Source organism: Mustela erminea, chromosome 15 (assembly GCF_009829155.1).
Source record: "Mustela erminea isolate mMusErm1 chromosome 15, mMusErm1.Pri, whole genome shotgun sequence".
NCBI classification, from domain to species: Eukaryota; Metazoa; Chordata; class Mammalia; order Carnivora; family Mustelidae; genus Mustela; species Mustela erminea.
The window spans coordinates 4,391,237-4,406,194 of NC_045628.1; the positions used below are offsets into that span (position 1 = coordinate 4,391,237).

At 41.1% G+C, this 14,958-nt stretch overlaps 1 protein-coding gene across 3 annotated transcripts in view; it reads left to right on the plus strand.

Moving 5' to 3' along the window:
* Positions 1–762: 762 nt before the first annotated feature.
* The window catches only part of FAM155A (family with sequence similarity 155 member A), a 609,623-nt gene continuing 595,427 nt past the window's right edge, over positions 763–14,958 (plus strand). For 2 of the 3 annotated variants that reach the window (XM_032314870.1, XM_032314871.1), the window contains exon 1: positions 770–3,012. In XM_032314870.1, the coding sequence (XP_032170761.1) occupies positions 2,119–3,012 (894 nt within the window). In that variant the 5' untranslated portion in view covers positions 770–2,118. Of the gene's footprint in view, positions 3,013–14,958 lie in introns of all 3 variants that reach the window. The other variant, XM_032314869.1, reaches the window with a different exon arrangement.

A 14,958-nucleotide genomic window follows, 5' to 3' on the forward strand; every position in this document is an offset into this window, starting at 1 on the left:
CCCATGTGAATGTGCACCGGACGAGTATTTGGGTCATTAGAAAGCAGAGGTGGGAGGCTGACACAGTGAGTGGCCGGGTGGAGCCAACCGCTACCCTACGAGACAGCTAGAGAGAGCTGGAGACAGGGCTGCGCTCCGGGAGCGCGCACCGGGGAGCTGGCCTCGGCGCAGCCTCCAGCTCCTGCCGCTCGGGTGGAGGGAGCGGCGGACTGGGCAGGGTCCTCAGGGAAAATGGGACCTTTGCTCACAGCGTCGACCGGCACGAGTCCGAATGGAGGGGACCCCATGTTTTCCCGGCGCGTCTGTTGCTTTCCATTCTCGGAACTCCGAGAGCCAACGCTAAGGGGCACCAGAGGCTCGGACTGCAGCGGCTGCCCCCCGGGCAGCGCGGTAGCCCGCTAGCCCGCTGCTGCGGGAAGTCCTAGCGGTAGCAGAGCCCAGCTCAGTGGGGGCTGGGGCGTAGGCCCACGGAGGGGTGGGGGTCATGGGAGTTTGGGATGCTCCAGATGGGAGGAAGAAACGTTCGAGGTCAAGACGTAGAGCCCAGAGCAGAGGGCAAGACGGTGACCCCCCCATAGCCTAGGTCTTCTTAGGTCCCCCCCCCCCCCACTCTGTGAGGTTGCGTCTCATCTTTTACTTTGTAATGTGAAATATGTCGCTGTAACATATACAGGTACAACTATAGATGCGCACAGACACACATGCCATCCTTTCCAAACACTAAAATCACTTGACAATAATTTAACACACGGGTCGCTGGCGATCCCTAGTTGCCTAGGGATCCCTAGGCACATGCTGAGACCAGATGTCACCTCTTCCCTTCTCTGGCCAATTCTCGTTTACTCTCCGTCCCCCATCCTTTCACCTGAAGTCGACCATTCGTAGTTAAGTAGGCAATGCCCAGACCCTCGCCCCAGCAGAAACCTCTAACCGCCCGTCTGCAGCTCGGACTTTTTCCGGAGGCAGAGAGGGAGCCGGAGATGCTGTAGAAATTAGCCAGCATCTTCAGCCCTGGGGTCCGCATTCTGACTTTTATCAGTGGTAACAGGAAAGAAAAACCGAAAGGTGGGGAGGGCGCCCGGAGCCCAGAAGCCCAGGCGGGGCCCGCGGGCACAGCTGGCCCCCACCCCGCCGGCCCCCGTGCGTCCTCGCTCTCCTGCTGCGCCCGGGCCCAGCCCGGTGCCAATGCGCCAGGATGGAGAGATCTCGGCGCGGGAGGAGATGACGCAAAAGCCAGTGCTCCCCCCCAAAAAAGTGTTTCTCCAGGACGAAGATGGCGGCAACTTAGCCGGGGACTGAAGATGACTGTGGCTCTCGGGAGGCCCAGCCCAGGCGATTCGGCCCCGAGGTCCGGGGGAGGCGGCGTCAGCAGTCGGAGCCCGGCGGCGGCGGCGGCGCCCGCGGGCAGACCTGCAGCGGCGGCGGCGGCGGCGGCAGCAGTTAGAGCGCGGGGTGGGGGGTGGGGGGGAGGGAGAGCCCTGCCGGCGGCGGCTGCCCAGGCTCCGGACTCGGGGAGAGCGAGCGAGAAGTAGGAGCAGGCGGAGGAGGAGAGAAAGGAGAAGGAGAGGAAGGAGGAGGAAGAGGAGGAGGAGGAGGAGGAGAGGAGCTGGGGAGGCGCTCTGGTCGCCGTCAGTGGGCAGCGGAGACGCGGCATGCCCCTGGCAGGGGAGAGCGGGCTGTCCGCAGCTGGGCCATGGGGACCCGCGCTGTGACAATGCCTGGGTGAGAGGAGCAGCGCCAGCCACCCCGCCACCTCCACCACCATCACCTCCTGCACTCAGCTCACCACCGGCCACCAGCCCCAGCCTCCTCCGACTGCCTCTCTCTCTCTCTCCCTCTCTCTCTCTCTCCATTATTGTTTTCCACTCTACAGAGGATGGGGTCGGCTTATGATTAGGTCGGGAGCAAGTCAGATCTTCCTCCAAAGCCTGGTAATATTTATGTAGTCAAAAGAGAGAGAACAGAGGGAGAGAGGGAGAGAGGGAGAGAGAGAGAGAGAGAGAGAGAACCGGGAGGAGGGGATAAGGAAATTAAACCCTTTAAGTCAATGCATATTGTGGTGACACCGGCACAGGAGCCCTCACGGTGGAGTCGGCCAGGGCTGTGCGTTCCCAAAATATGACCAGGGGTGCTTGGATGTGTCGGCAGTATGACGACGGCTTAAAAATCTGGTTGGCAGCACCCCGGGAGAACGAGAAACCGTTCATCGATTCAGAGAGGGCTCAGAAATGGCGACTGTCTCTGGCATCTCTCTTGTTTTTCACAGTCCTGCTCTCTGATCACTTGTGGTTCTGCGCCGAGGCCAAGCTGACCCGGACCCGGGACAAGGAGCAGCAGCAGCAGCAGCAGCGGCAGCAGCAGCAGCGGCGGCAGCAGCAGCAGCGGCAGCGGCAGCAGGAGCCCTCCTGGCCCGCGCTCCTGGCGAGCATGGGGGAGCCCTCGCCCGCCGCCCAGGCACACAGACTCCTCTCCGCCTCCTCGTCCCCCACCCTGCCCCCCTCCCCGGGAGACGGCGGCGGCGGCAAGGGCAACCGAGGCAAAAACAACCGGAGCAAGGCTCTTTTTCTAGGAAACTCTGCCAAACCCGTGTGGCGCCTGGAGACGTGTTACCCCCAAGGCGCCTCCTCGGGCCAGTGCTTCACGGTGGAGAGTGCGGACGCCGTGTGCGCCAGGAACTGGAGTCGGGGGGTGGCGGCCTCGGGGGAGGAGCAGCAGGTGAGGGGGACGCATCCAACTCCGCTCTGGAACTTGTCGGATTTTTACCTTTCGTTTTGTAATTCCTACACACTTTGGGAGTTGTTCTCGGGGTTGTCCAGTCCCAACACTTTGAACTGTAGTCTGGATGTGGTGCTCGAGGAGGGCGGCGAGATGACCACTTGCAGGCAGTGCGTCGAGGCTTACCAAGACTACGACCACCACGCTCAGGAGAAATACGAAGAGTTTGAGAGTGTGCTCCATAAATACTTACAGTCGGAGGAGTACTCGGTGAAATCGTGTCCTGAGGACTGTAAGGTAGGAACAGGGGATTCCCACCCTCCCCCACTTCTTGAGCTTTTCTGTCTTGTGTGTGTTTGGCTGAGATGTCTTCTGGAGTTTTAAAATAGTCTTTTTATTTATTTCCTTTTTAAATGCTGGTTTTGTTACTTCAGTTGTTGCTTTTGTGATGAGGGCCTGACTTGCTGCTTGAGTTGGGAACAGTTCCAGGATTGCTTGTGGACTGGTGCCTTCTTCTGGGAATCCCTGGAAGCACAGTGAAGACCCCGGTGCTCTGAGACCACGAAACTGATGCTTTAACTATCTCTTATGGCTATGCAGTTGGTACGAACTCTGACCCTCCCCCTTTTTTAATGGGATTTGACTGCAGCTTGCTAGGAAGACAGACGTGAGACTGCATCCTGATGACCCCAGGTAAAACCAGAGTCAGTGACAGGCATGTACGGTTTGGCTTATGGACCTGCACACATAATCTCTCTCACAGTGACATCTTTAAGTTGGTTGATCAGAGGGACAGTGGACGGTGTTTGTAGTTGTTTATGTAGGAAGAACGAAAAAGCATTTTGCCTGTTTTACAGGGGTACTTCCGGTTGTTTGTGAAGTATGGAGGCCTACCTAAGCATATTTATTCATCAAAAGTTTCCCATTTTCTCTTAGACATTTGTATCATGATTGATTTGAGACTTACTATGAGTAGCAAGTTTTAATTGAGTATCTGATGATCGATGATCAGTGTTAGCTCATATACCAGACACCTTATGTAATTAGCTTTAATTTTCAGGATGCTCTTCAGAATGGCCAAATGGCAAGTACTCAATGCTGTGAATGAAAAATACTTAACTCCTCAATCATATATGTTGTATTCAGCCTCTTCCTGTTGAATATAATAATGTATAGAATCTTTGCTGATTGACAAAGGAGAAGAGAATGCAAGTTTCTCCAAAAATAGTCCATGTAATCATGGGGGTTATGGTAGTAGGCATGTCCCTGTCCGTGGTGCTGAAATGAGATTTGCCTGAGAGCTCTGTTGAATCTACTGCAGTGACCTTTTAGTAGGAAAGATATGATGACAGAATCTCAATAAGCCTTTATGTTTCATTCCAAGGGTAACTCTTAAACAACACAACAAAATAGTATTGCTTTTCAAAATCATATACACCACATTCTCTTCCTTTCTTCTCACTACTCCCCCAGCCCCATGCAGGAACCGAACAACTGTCTTCTGCCTCACTTACTTTGTGCTGGAGAAGTGTAATCAAGGGCAGTATGGATCAAAGGCTTTTGTGATACTTTGACAAGAGAACTGGGCTAAGAGATACCTGTTCAAAATGAGCATGGTTCAAGGGCTGTATTTTACTTTGGGTTGATTGATTGTGCTTTTGACAACTAAGCTAGAGTCAAAGTACACTTGCTTTGTCAACATTCTTTAAAAGAATAGAAACAATCTTCTTTGCTAATAGTAATGTTGAGTTTACAACATTCATTTGAAATGCTACTTCACTAGATAAAGGGATCTTAACTTTCTACCTATTTTTCTTAACCATACCACAATAACTCATGGTGGGAATCAAAGTTATTCTTAATGGCAGAAGTTGGTGAACGACTGGCATATTTATTGCATAGTTGTTTATTTTGACAAGATATGTTGCTTCAGAATTGTAAAGGTAAGAACACTAATTCCACTACTAATAAAAAGGATTCAAGGGCTTTAGCATAGTTAGGTTTAAAAGTGGTACCTTGTAGTAATATCAATTTGCTTGCTTCCTTGAATGCAAAGTTATATAGAAATTTCTAGTAATTCCAACTTGCATAGGTTCAGTATTTAAAAGGTAGTTTACATTGTCAGTAGAATGCAGAATATTTTCAAATAAACATGTCAAAATATCTTTGTTCAAATCCCCAGATTTTAAATATATATGTGTATTTTCTTCTTGCCTGAAATAAATCTCCACTTGATATTTAAATTATTGAAGTATAGCATAGATTAAACTAATTTGTCATGTTGCAAACTACTTCTGAATTGTGTTTCTGTATAAGAGTCATCATTACTGTATACACAAAACATATCATAAAAAATATTAATTCCTTTTTAGAAAGATTTCTTCCTCACATGGAAAAGTAAATTCACATATTTGAGTTTTTCATTGCCACGGCACAGAATTTATTACCCATGATGTCTTGTAGCTATTTCTTGGTTGTGTGATTTCAGTTGATTTGTAAATTTGACGTATTTATTCCACAATAACTGTTTTCAAAAATTACACTTTCAAATTTAAGGTGTCCATGTTTTTGGGCTAGTAATACACAAATTGAGAGCTTTAGTTTCTTAGTTTAACATATAATTTCTTTATGATTATGCAAAAGTCACAAACACATCCACACCAAACTAAGTTACATGGCTTAACATGCTACTTGTACACATTTGAAGGATGTGTCTCAGTTCTTTCTAAACAAACTGATTTCAAACATACTTATAATTATGAAAAGAGGACTATAATCAGGGGTCTTGTTCAAAATATACATTCCATGCAAAATTTTCCAAATTTTAAGGTAGCCACAAAGTCTTAGGCTACATTAAAAGTAAATGCATTATATTTCTGGGATTGGTAATATATGCATGAAAAAGATCCAATTTTGATAGCTTATAAATTTATTTGTAGAATTATAGATAGAATATTTTTAATCATATTAGCTATACAAACTATTAGAATTCATACTTTAGGAGAAATAGATTAACTTTATTATACCCATATATAATCAAAAGATTAATGCTGTAGTTTCTAAGTTTTAAAAGTTAGAGCATGTATTATTAACTTCCAGTTTTATATTCTTCACTCCATTAAGAAAAATGCCACATTGGGTATATGTATAAAATTAAAATAGACCAAATTTAATTTTTATTTAACCTTTTAAAAAGGCTTCTTGGCCTAGTATGCTGAAAAACAAAGCAAAACAAAACCTTAAAATTGAGCGAAAACAGTCATAATGTCTTGAGTCCAAAGCAATTGGAGATCAAATATAGCTTAGATTTACTTTAGCAAACCTTTGTATTGTAACATATAATAGAAGTTATTTGTATCCAAGAATATTTCCTAATATTCTGAGAAATAACTGATTTAGTTTTTTGAAGAAAATATGCATATTTATCTAGGAAGTAATTTATGAAAAAATAAAGAACAAAAACCATTGCATGTATCATTTATATTACAGCATTCAAGCTGCTATAGTACATAAATCAGGTAGCAAAAATTATGACAGTAATTCTCTGTAGTTTGCATTGTTATTCAAAATAGTGTTTTTGATGTAGACTTAATAACAACCTGACAGATCTGTAAAAAACTTCAAGTTGGTTAGTATTATTAAAAATGCACTATTTAAGATACAAAATTATATATGGATATTATTAACATGCTGGATTTTTTACAAAAATATTTTCTGTTAAATATGCCAATCTTTAGCTCCTAAGCATTCTTGAAAATGTACATTATAAAAGATTGTGATACTTAGGAAATATAAATATATGTGTGAACAGGTGAACTTTTGTTACTGCTAACTTTATTTACTTAGTATACCTTAAGACAGATGGTCAGTGAAAGCAGGTTTGAGATTAGATTCTAACAGAAATCATTACATCATCTGTATTTTAGTTCTGTCAGCACAAACTCTAATCTTTACACTCTCACGAACATATGCATTCTTGTTTTTTAATTTTGATAATCTCCTATTAATATAGATTCTCTTGCTTATTTTTATTTAACAATCACTGACCAAGAGCTAACCCTGCCAGTGTTAGGCATATAGGACAGCTGTGACACCTGAAGCTTTCTGCATTGTTTGCAGGAACGACTCACAAACAGTAACCAGTCTGATAACACAGAATTTAGATTACATAATGTGCAGACCAACAAAAAGGCATTTCTTAGGTTCTTATTTATTTTGGTGTCATGCACTATAGACTCTTTCAAAATAGTTTTTTTTTTTAAAGAAAATCAAATATCTAATAATTCTTTCCACTAAAATACCATTTTGCTGTTGATAAAGTGCTACTGTATGTGCATGACACCGTCCAGAACTGTGGAACACATCTGCCAATACCGCTCTTTTATATTTCTCCACTTTGTTACTGCGGAATCAGACAGTCTAACCATGCAGGTGATCACTTTAACCATTAGTAAGGCCATTTGTAAGGTCAAAGCCACTATCATAATTATTTTTATGACCCAGATCTTTTCTTTATTATATTTTTGCTCCATATGTAACTACTAATTTATGATCTATGTTATATTTTATAGGAAACGCCCCAAATCTTAATTTTAGATGTCTGTTGTTTTATAGACTAAATAATGAATATTTTTACTTTGAACTTGTAACTGGGTCAAATTAGTAGCTATATAGGGCATAACCACCCAATTTCAATAATTGCTGTTATACGTTGGTTTAATCACTTTAATTAGATGAAGAGGGTATCTGTGTATGCAAGGTGAATTGAAATATGAAGGAAAGGAGATCAAACAATGCTTTTAGCCTCATGCTCCCCCACATATAAGTCATCAGACGTTAAGATATCTTTTCTTGCTAGATCGAATATGCAAAAACAAATCTACAGATAGCTATTTCAAACGAGAGAATATTTTACTTTGAATTATCTGACCTGTTGCTTTAACTTCAAGTCCTGCTTTCCTGCCTAATCTTCATCTCATATATCAACACCACGTTAACTCAGCACCAAATATTTTTGTCATTTATTTTATATTGACTTATACTGCAAAGACGTTTCTTCAATATCAGTAAATATTTAGTCTAGATCAGTGGTCCTTGGAGTCACACTGGAATATCCTGGGGGATCTTTGAAGAAGCCCCTAGCTCTGAAATAGATTCTGATTTCATTGGTCTGGCTTGTGTTGTGGGCTTGGGATGCCCAGTTTCTCTGGTGACTCCTGTGTGTGGCAAAGGTTGAGAACCTCTGTTTTGGTTGTCAGTGACAGCTCAAGTACAAAGACCTTCCAGTTCTTGTGCCTCTGTAATATATAATAGTCTCATTTACTCAACTGATGAGAATAGAATTCAGATATTTTTGAAAAGTGGTAGAGGAAACAGGACATAGCCAGAGGGCAGGAGAGCAAATACATAGTAACTAGGCTGAGGAAATAGGTGAAAAGCGAACAAACGGGTTGTAAGGGTTAAGGGATATGACCAGAGATAACAGGAACAGGAGGTGGATGCAGGAAAGACCAGAGTTTCGATGACTAAGGATGGGTCCGCTGGCTGTGCGTGTTCTTTCTGCTGGGCAGAACTGAGTCATTATGCCAGTGTTCAGTAATGGGTTGATGACATGAGGGCAGAAACTGAATGATTGTCTCTCTGAGACTGACCAGTTACTTGATTAGAGGAGCTCCAGTCTCATGATTTTTGTCTCTAGTTTTAGCCCATGTAAATGTCCAAAATTTAGACTTTTTTTTAAGAGTATATATTTGGTTTTAAGAGAAGACCTTTTCGCTTTTCATAATATTTTGCACGATTCTGGTCAATTCTTCATCTGTTCACTTTATCGATCCTAGGAAATCACTAATTCTTTTTCATTTTTTTCATTGTAATGATGAGCCATTTAAAAAAACTTATTTCTATATTACTATAATATCTGCTTGACATACCTACAGTTTTTTGAAGGTGCAAATCCTATATAGTCACAAATTATAACAAAGCTTAATTTAGGAATTAGTTTCTAGATCTTATTGTTCTGTTTGGAAGTACTTATAATATGAATGATATTTTATTTTTAACATCTTGGATGATAAGTTGCTATGAAATGTGAAATCTAAGTTTTATTTAAGAAAAAATTAAGTATTATTATAATCCAAATTATGTTTATATATAAATACTTATATTTATATATAACTATATAATAAATATATATAAATATTTTATATAAAGAAATAGAATTTCTTTAATGAATTGTGAATTTACTTGGATTCTTTAAAACTGGAAACATTTGCTTTTTTTGTAACAAATGATTACGGATTTATAGTGTGTATTGTATTGGAATACATGGCAATACTTAATTCTTGGCTGTTTCAAGTGTTAAAAGGTAATAGTTGACCCCCCTCCCCCCACCGCCACCTCTTGGTAGTCCCTTCAACCATTTATAAAGTAAATGTTGTATAAGCTACCACAGATAGTTAAAAAAAAAAAAAAGTCTTGCAAAAATGAAAGTTTGATATCTGTTCAAGAACTGTTACTGATTTAAGCAGTGACAGGAGCGTATCCGCACATAGCATGTGATGGGTGAATGCAGCAAGTAGTTCTGTGGAAATGCATAGGGATTCTGTGGGTCGGCTGCTTCACCCCACACAGGAGGGAGAGTGGGCTCTACTCAAAACTGTGTCTTCCTGCCTGGGCTTTCTTACCTCCCTCTCCGTGTGCCTTCTTATTATCACTTGGCCGAGTCTTTTGGCATCTGAAAGTGGCATTTCCAGGGCCGGTGTCCCACGGGAAACCCAAGGTTCAGGAGTATTTCTTTGCATCTCTACTGCCATCAAAAATGATCAGCCTCTTTCTTACTGAACTAACACTGACTTAGTTTATTTGAAAAGAAAATTGAACTGAGATGTAAATGGGTGATCTGACAACGTATTAGCTCTCACAGAAAAGGATTTGAATCACTCTTGGATTTAAGCGCTAGAACAGGCTTCAGCACGAGCTGTTTGATAAGCTTTGGAGCTTATTAGAAGTCAGAAACTTGTCTAATTCATTTAATCTTTACATCACCTCTTTATGAGGTAATTTTAATGACAGTTTTTATTGAGAAGTAAAGCAAGGACAGAATGTTAACTATTCCAAGGTCAAACAGCTGGGCAGTGGTAAAGATCAAGTTCACTTTGTCACTTTAATGTATTTTCTCTTTTTCTTCTATTATGAGCATTACCAACACACCAAAGAATGAAAAGCTTAGTATGATAAGCCCACACATACTTTCACATATATTTAACAACTGTTAAAAAGTCTTGCTGTAGGAGATACCTCTGGGGAGGTGCTTGTGCACAATCGTGAAGGCCCAATGCTAAGGCTTTTGAATTTTATTTTCTGGATGAAAAAATATCAGAGGAATTTTAATCAAGGGGAAATTCATTTGGACAGAGATTAGATGACTTAACAAGAGCAAATCATATGGAGAGAAGGCCACAGATGAACCCTAAGGAAGAACAACTTCTAAGGGTTTGGACAAATAAAGGACTAAGGAAGGAGAGAGTGAAGAAGCACAAGGAATGAGAGTGAAAATATGAGGGAGAATGAGAATGGGGGCAGGGCATGAACGCACAAGAGAGAGAGGAAGATGGAGAATCAGAGGCGGAGGGAAGGGAAACGAAATCATGAAAATGTCATAACCTGACAGGAAGGATTTTAAGAAAGATGCAGAATTAGTCAGGAGTGTCTTATCTTGCAGAAAGGACATGTGGGGTGAAGCCTAGGAATAGGTCACTGGATTTGGCAATTAGCTTTTGTCAACCTTACAAGAGTAGTTTCAATAGCTTGGTAGGGAGAGATGTCAGACTGTGATGGATTAAGGAATGAGTTGGAGCTGAGATAAAGGCTAGTCTGAATGACTCTTTCTTAGGAGAGAAAATAAAAGGAGACTGGAGTAGGTGGGAAGATAGAAATTTAAAGAAATAAGTGTTTTATGATGAACTAAACTTCGGCATATTTGTAACTTTTGATGTGGGATCTGGATAAGAAAACGAGATAGAAAGTACCATATTCAGAAAAAAATTAGTAAAGGCACCAGATCCCGAAGAAGAGGTGATGGGTTCTCATCTATTCCTACCCTTGAGGAAGAAGAGAGGTTGTATCTGTGCATTTTGCTATACATCTGAGATCCTTTGTTTTGTTTGTTTTAAACTGCATTTGGTAGTTTTATTGTTAATGATAATGGTGTTATTTTTATTTTTATTTATTTTTTTAATTTTTTATTTTTTATAAACATATATTTTTATCCCCAGGGGTACAGGTTTTGTTTGTTTTAAATGGGAACAATGTTTTAATTTCAGGATTTTAGAAAAGAAACACATTTGTCATCTTGAATATGCTTAAGTGAAGTAGAAAATTCATTTTCAACTAATCCCAAATAATTACTGCTTATAAATATCAACAGTTACATAGTACGTGTTATTATAAATACTTTCTTAGGAATGTGTTGCCCTGGGGTTTAATCGTATATTAAGGGAACCCACTGAATTAAATATGGCTATCTCTTTATAGGACTTCTTTAAAAAATATTGAAATAGAAATAGAAATTAATCTAAAACCCAATAGAGAATGTCATAAAATGGTTAAAAGAACAATTGGGGAGAGCCTGGGTTTGGGCCTCAGATTCACCATTTATTAGTTACATTACATCATCCTAGTTACTTAAAATAGGAATTTTAGTATCTCTTTCATAATATGGTAACAAGGAAGAAATCAGAAGGCTCCCATGCATATAAATGTACCCAACCTAGGGCTTAATGATGCTCAATAAATACAGATAAATTCATTAAAAACGGTGGGGAAAAAACCATAAGAAAATCAGTAAAATTAACATGGTCTTTACTTAAGGTCTCATAGAAATTATCTGGTAAACAACACTCATTTACAAGAGTTTTATAAGCAGACTTTGCATCTTGCATGATAAAATTCTCAGTTTATTACATCTACATCATCTCTAGAAAAGGAATAAATTATTGAACAATGCTAAAATAAAGCAGAAAACATGAGTTCAGCTGGAGTGAAAATGTGCCATTCCTAAAGCTTGAAGTTTTTGCCTGTATTAGATTAAAAGGTCAGTGTGCTGAGATCCCCTTAGGTTACCCCAGATGGATTTGAGCCTTTTTGCATACAAACCTGTTTGAGAGGACAAGTGGAGAAACCATTGTAATGATGATCTTCCATCTCCTGGAACTCTCTTGGTTAAAAAATAAATCTTGGGGAAAGTTATTTGTTAAGTGGTTTGTAAGGCATTGCAAAGTCCTGCCTTCAAAGTCCACTTTAAAAGATGAGGCCCTTTGCCCTGCCTTCTAGATACTTGGCTTTATTTTTGTTTTTTCGTGTCCTTGTTATTTTCTGCTCTGACCCACATTTACCCACTGAGCCAAACTTAGTATTTTTATTGATTGGGGAAGGAGAGGAAGTCGGGTAAAAGACTGCCTTGATACTGAACTGGAGCTAGCAGACAAGGCAAACATGGCAAGTGCCAAGACAGAGAGGACTGAATTAAGGAATAAAAGATGAGGCAGTGCTGTGTGTGGTAACACGATTGCCCTGAGAAGACACGAGGACATGCAACAAGATTCTTTAACCAGATAAAAATCAGCCTGTGGAAGGGGAGTCTTATTATCCAATACTTCCAGTAGCTCTCAAGGTGAGAATGAAGCTCTGCACATAGGTGTTTTATGCAAAAATATCTCTAGTCTCTCTAAGGAAGAGTGCTCTATGAAAGAGTACAGTGGGATGTGTTGCCTGAGGAAATCCGAACACGTTGCTGCAGTTGTTCAGATGGGGTGGGAGCTCTCTGCTGTGACCCTACAGGATGTCGTGCCTGAGTGTAGCAGGTTGACCAGGTGATTGTAAATATTCCATTCAACAGCCTTTGGCATGAGATGAGGCGCCCAGAAGTGATACGTTTGCACAGTGAGGTTGTACTTATTGCTAATCCCTGCCAAGGAAAAATTTTCTTACACACAAAATGTAACTAATTTCCTAGTCTAGCACCCCACTCATAGTAATACTTTGCTTCAAAAAATGAAAGTCTTGACAATGTCAAGTTTAAATTATTCTCTGGTTTCTGTTTATATTGTTATCTGTCTGAATAAGTTTTTAAAAGAATGAATCAGTGACATATGCTTATCCTGATGATGTATAGAAACGGATTTAGACTAATCAATAAAGAAAACTTGTTTTCTGTTATTGCTGATTTGCAGAAATACTCTTTATATTCTGATCACAAGCATCAGTCACTGCTCTAGACTCTCACACGGGACTCAGCAACATGGTCAGACTGGGAAGGAGAAAGTAGATAATGACTGTTCCTTGTTGGTTTTGTGGCACTTCTTTCCATGCATTGACTCACCTCATATCCAGTTCTTTGGGGATATTATCACCGGGAACAAAAATCACTCTATTAAATTTCCTGCTCTCATGGACTTGTACTCATTTATTGAGTTTTTACCACAAATAAGCCCTATGCTGATGACTGAGGGTTAGAGAGTTAAGGAAAGGTGCTCAAGTTCTCATAGGTAGCTATGGCGTAGCCAGAATTTAAACCTAGTAGTATCTGGGCTTAATCTCAGAGGCTTAATTTATCTATTAGATTACACTGTCCACTTTGTTATTCATGTCTAGTTGTTTTTGGCTTTGTTTTTGTCTTTGTCTTTTTTTTTTTTTAAAGGGTGGAGAATGTGGGTGCAAAATGGCAGGAGTAGATGAAATATTAAGTTTTTTAGCACATAAAAAGAAACAACACACTTCATCCAGATTTCTTCTTGCTGCGGCAGCTTCTTGTGGGGAATAAAGAGAGCCTAAAAGTCAGAACAGCCGAGATGTAAATTGCCATTCCACCAGGTCCTGTGAGGTAGGGGTGCGTCCTCCAGTCTGAGGTCAGGGAGAGGAGGAACAGACAGACGGGGCAGGCGGATAGGAAAACGATCTGGCAAGCTGTCCTCTCAGCTCAGGCCATTCTGAAAGGAGGTAAGCACCTCCTACCGCACAGCAAAGCCCTTTTGAGACACAGCTGGTAGAAAACATTGACAAATTTGTCCTTCTAACCTAGTAATTAGCTTCTCTCTCTCTCTCTCTTTCTTTCTTTCTTTCTTTTTTTTTTTTTTTTTTTTTTTTTTTTAGTAATTAGCTTCTAATCAAAGCTGTCCTTCTAGTTCAGATCAACTGCCTGACAGAGATCTTGAACTTAGTTTCCATAGGGGCGTGTTTAAAAGCTCTGCGATGTATTTGACCTTGGGAATCACAGAGACCCTACATAGATAAGCTGTGATCCTCTGCTTGAAGAGGAACAAATGTATTTCACAGGGTCAATCTGAATCTTAAACCATTTACAAACAGGATTTCTCCTTCCCGGCAGTGAAAACTGGGCTGACTGCTAGGAGGCATTGGCATGAAGGTGCGGGGCGCCTGTGTTTTCTGACACCGTGGCTTCAGCCCAGGTCGCAGGGAAGTCGTGGCGAAAGAGACCACATGCAAGTGCAGGTGGTCTAGCTGCCCGCGCAGCCGTGAGTCTGTGTCCGATCTGCTCCGTGGACGGCTGGCCCGTTCGGGCGGTTTCCGGATACGTTGTTTGTCCTGTGAAGTGGACATATATACGGAAATTTTGAAAGTCATTCGGGGAAAATGAATCCTTCCATATCACTCAGGTTTAGAATTTTTAAACTTTTCATTTTTATTCAATGTGTCTGAAACACGGCAGCAAAGAAGAGGGGATTCAAGTCTGAGCAAACAAAGTCCTTGCGGGCGCACTTTGATTTCCGTGATGCATGTAGATTATTTGTGTTTTTCACCTGCTCAGCCATGGACTTGATTTCCCCCTTCAGTTCATTGGCCTGTTAAGATTATTAAAATAACTAACCGATCTGCAGATAGCTTGATATTTTTTGTTCTTATGACTTAATGGATGAAACAAACCAATCACGTAGAATGTAGTTTTTACCTCCCAGGAGTCAAAGGAGGCTATTTATCTATATTTGGTGGAGGGCAGGGGGCAAAAACAAGCATCCTGTAAGAGTACCTAAACTTTTGGTTTGTTGATTTAGTCTTTGACAAATAATTTTCTCAAATCCAAATACTTCCAAATCTGAGGAAGTTAACAAAATCTTTTGATATTTATAGTTCCAAATCTTTAATCTGGCATTCGTAGGTGATATTAAAAACTTGAACTTTTTCATAATAAAAGTCTAAAATGCTTCCTTAAAGCTTTGGAGATTAAAA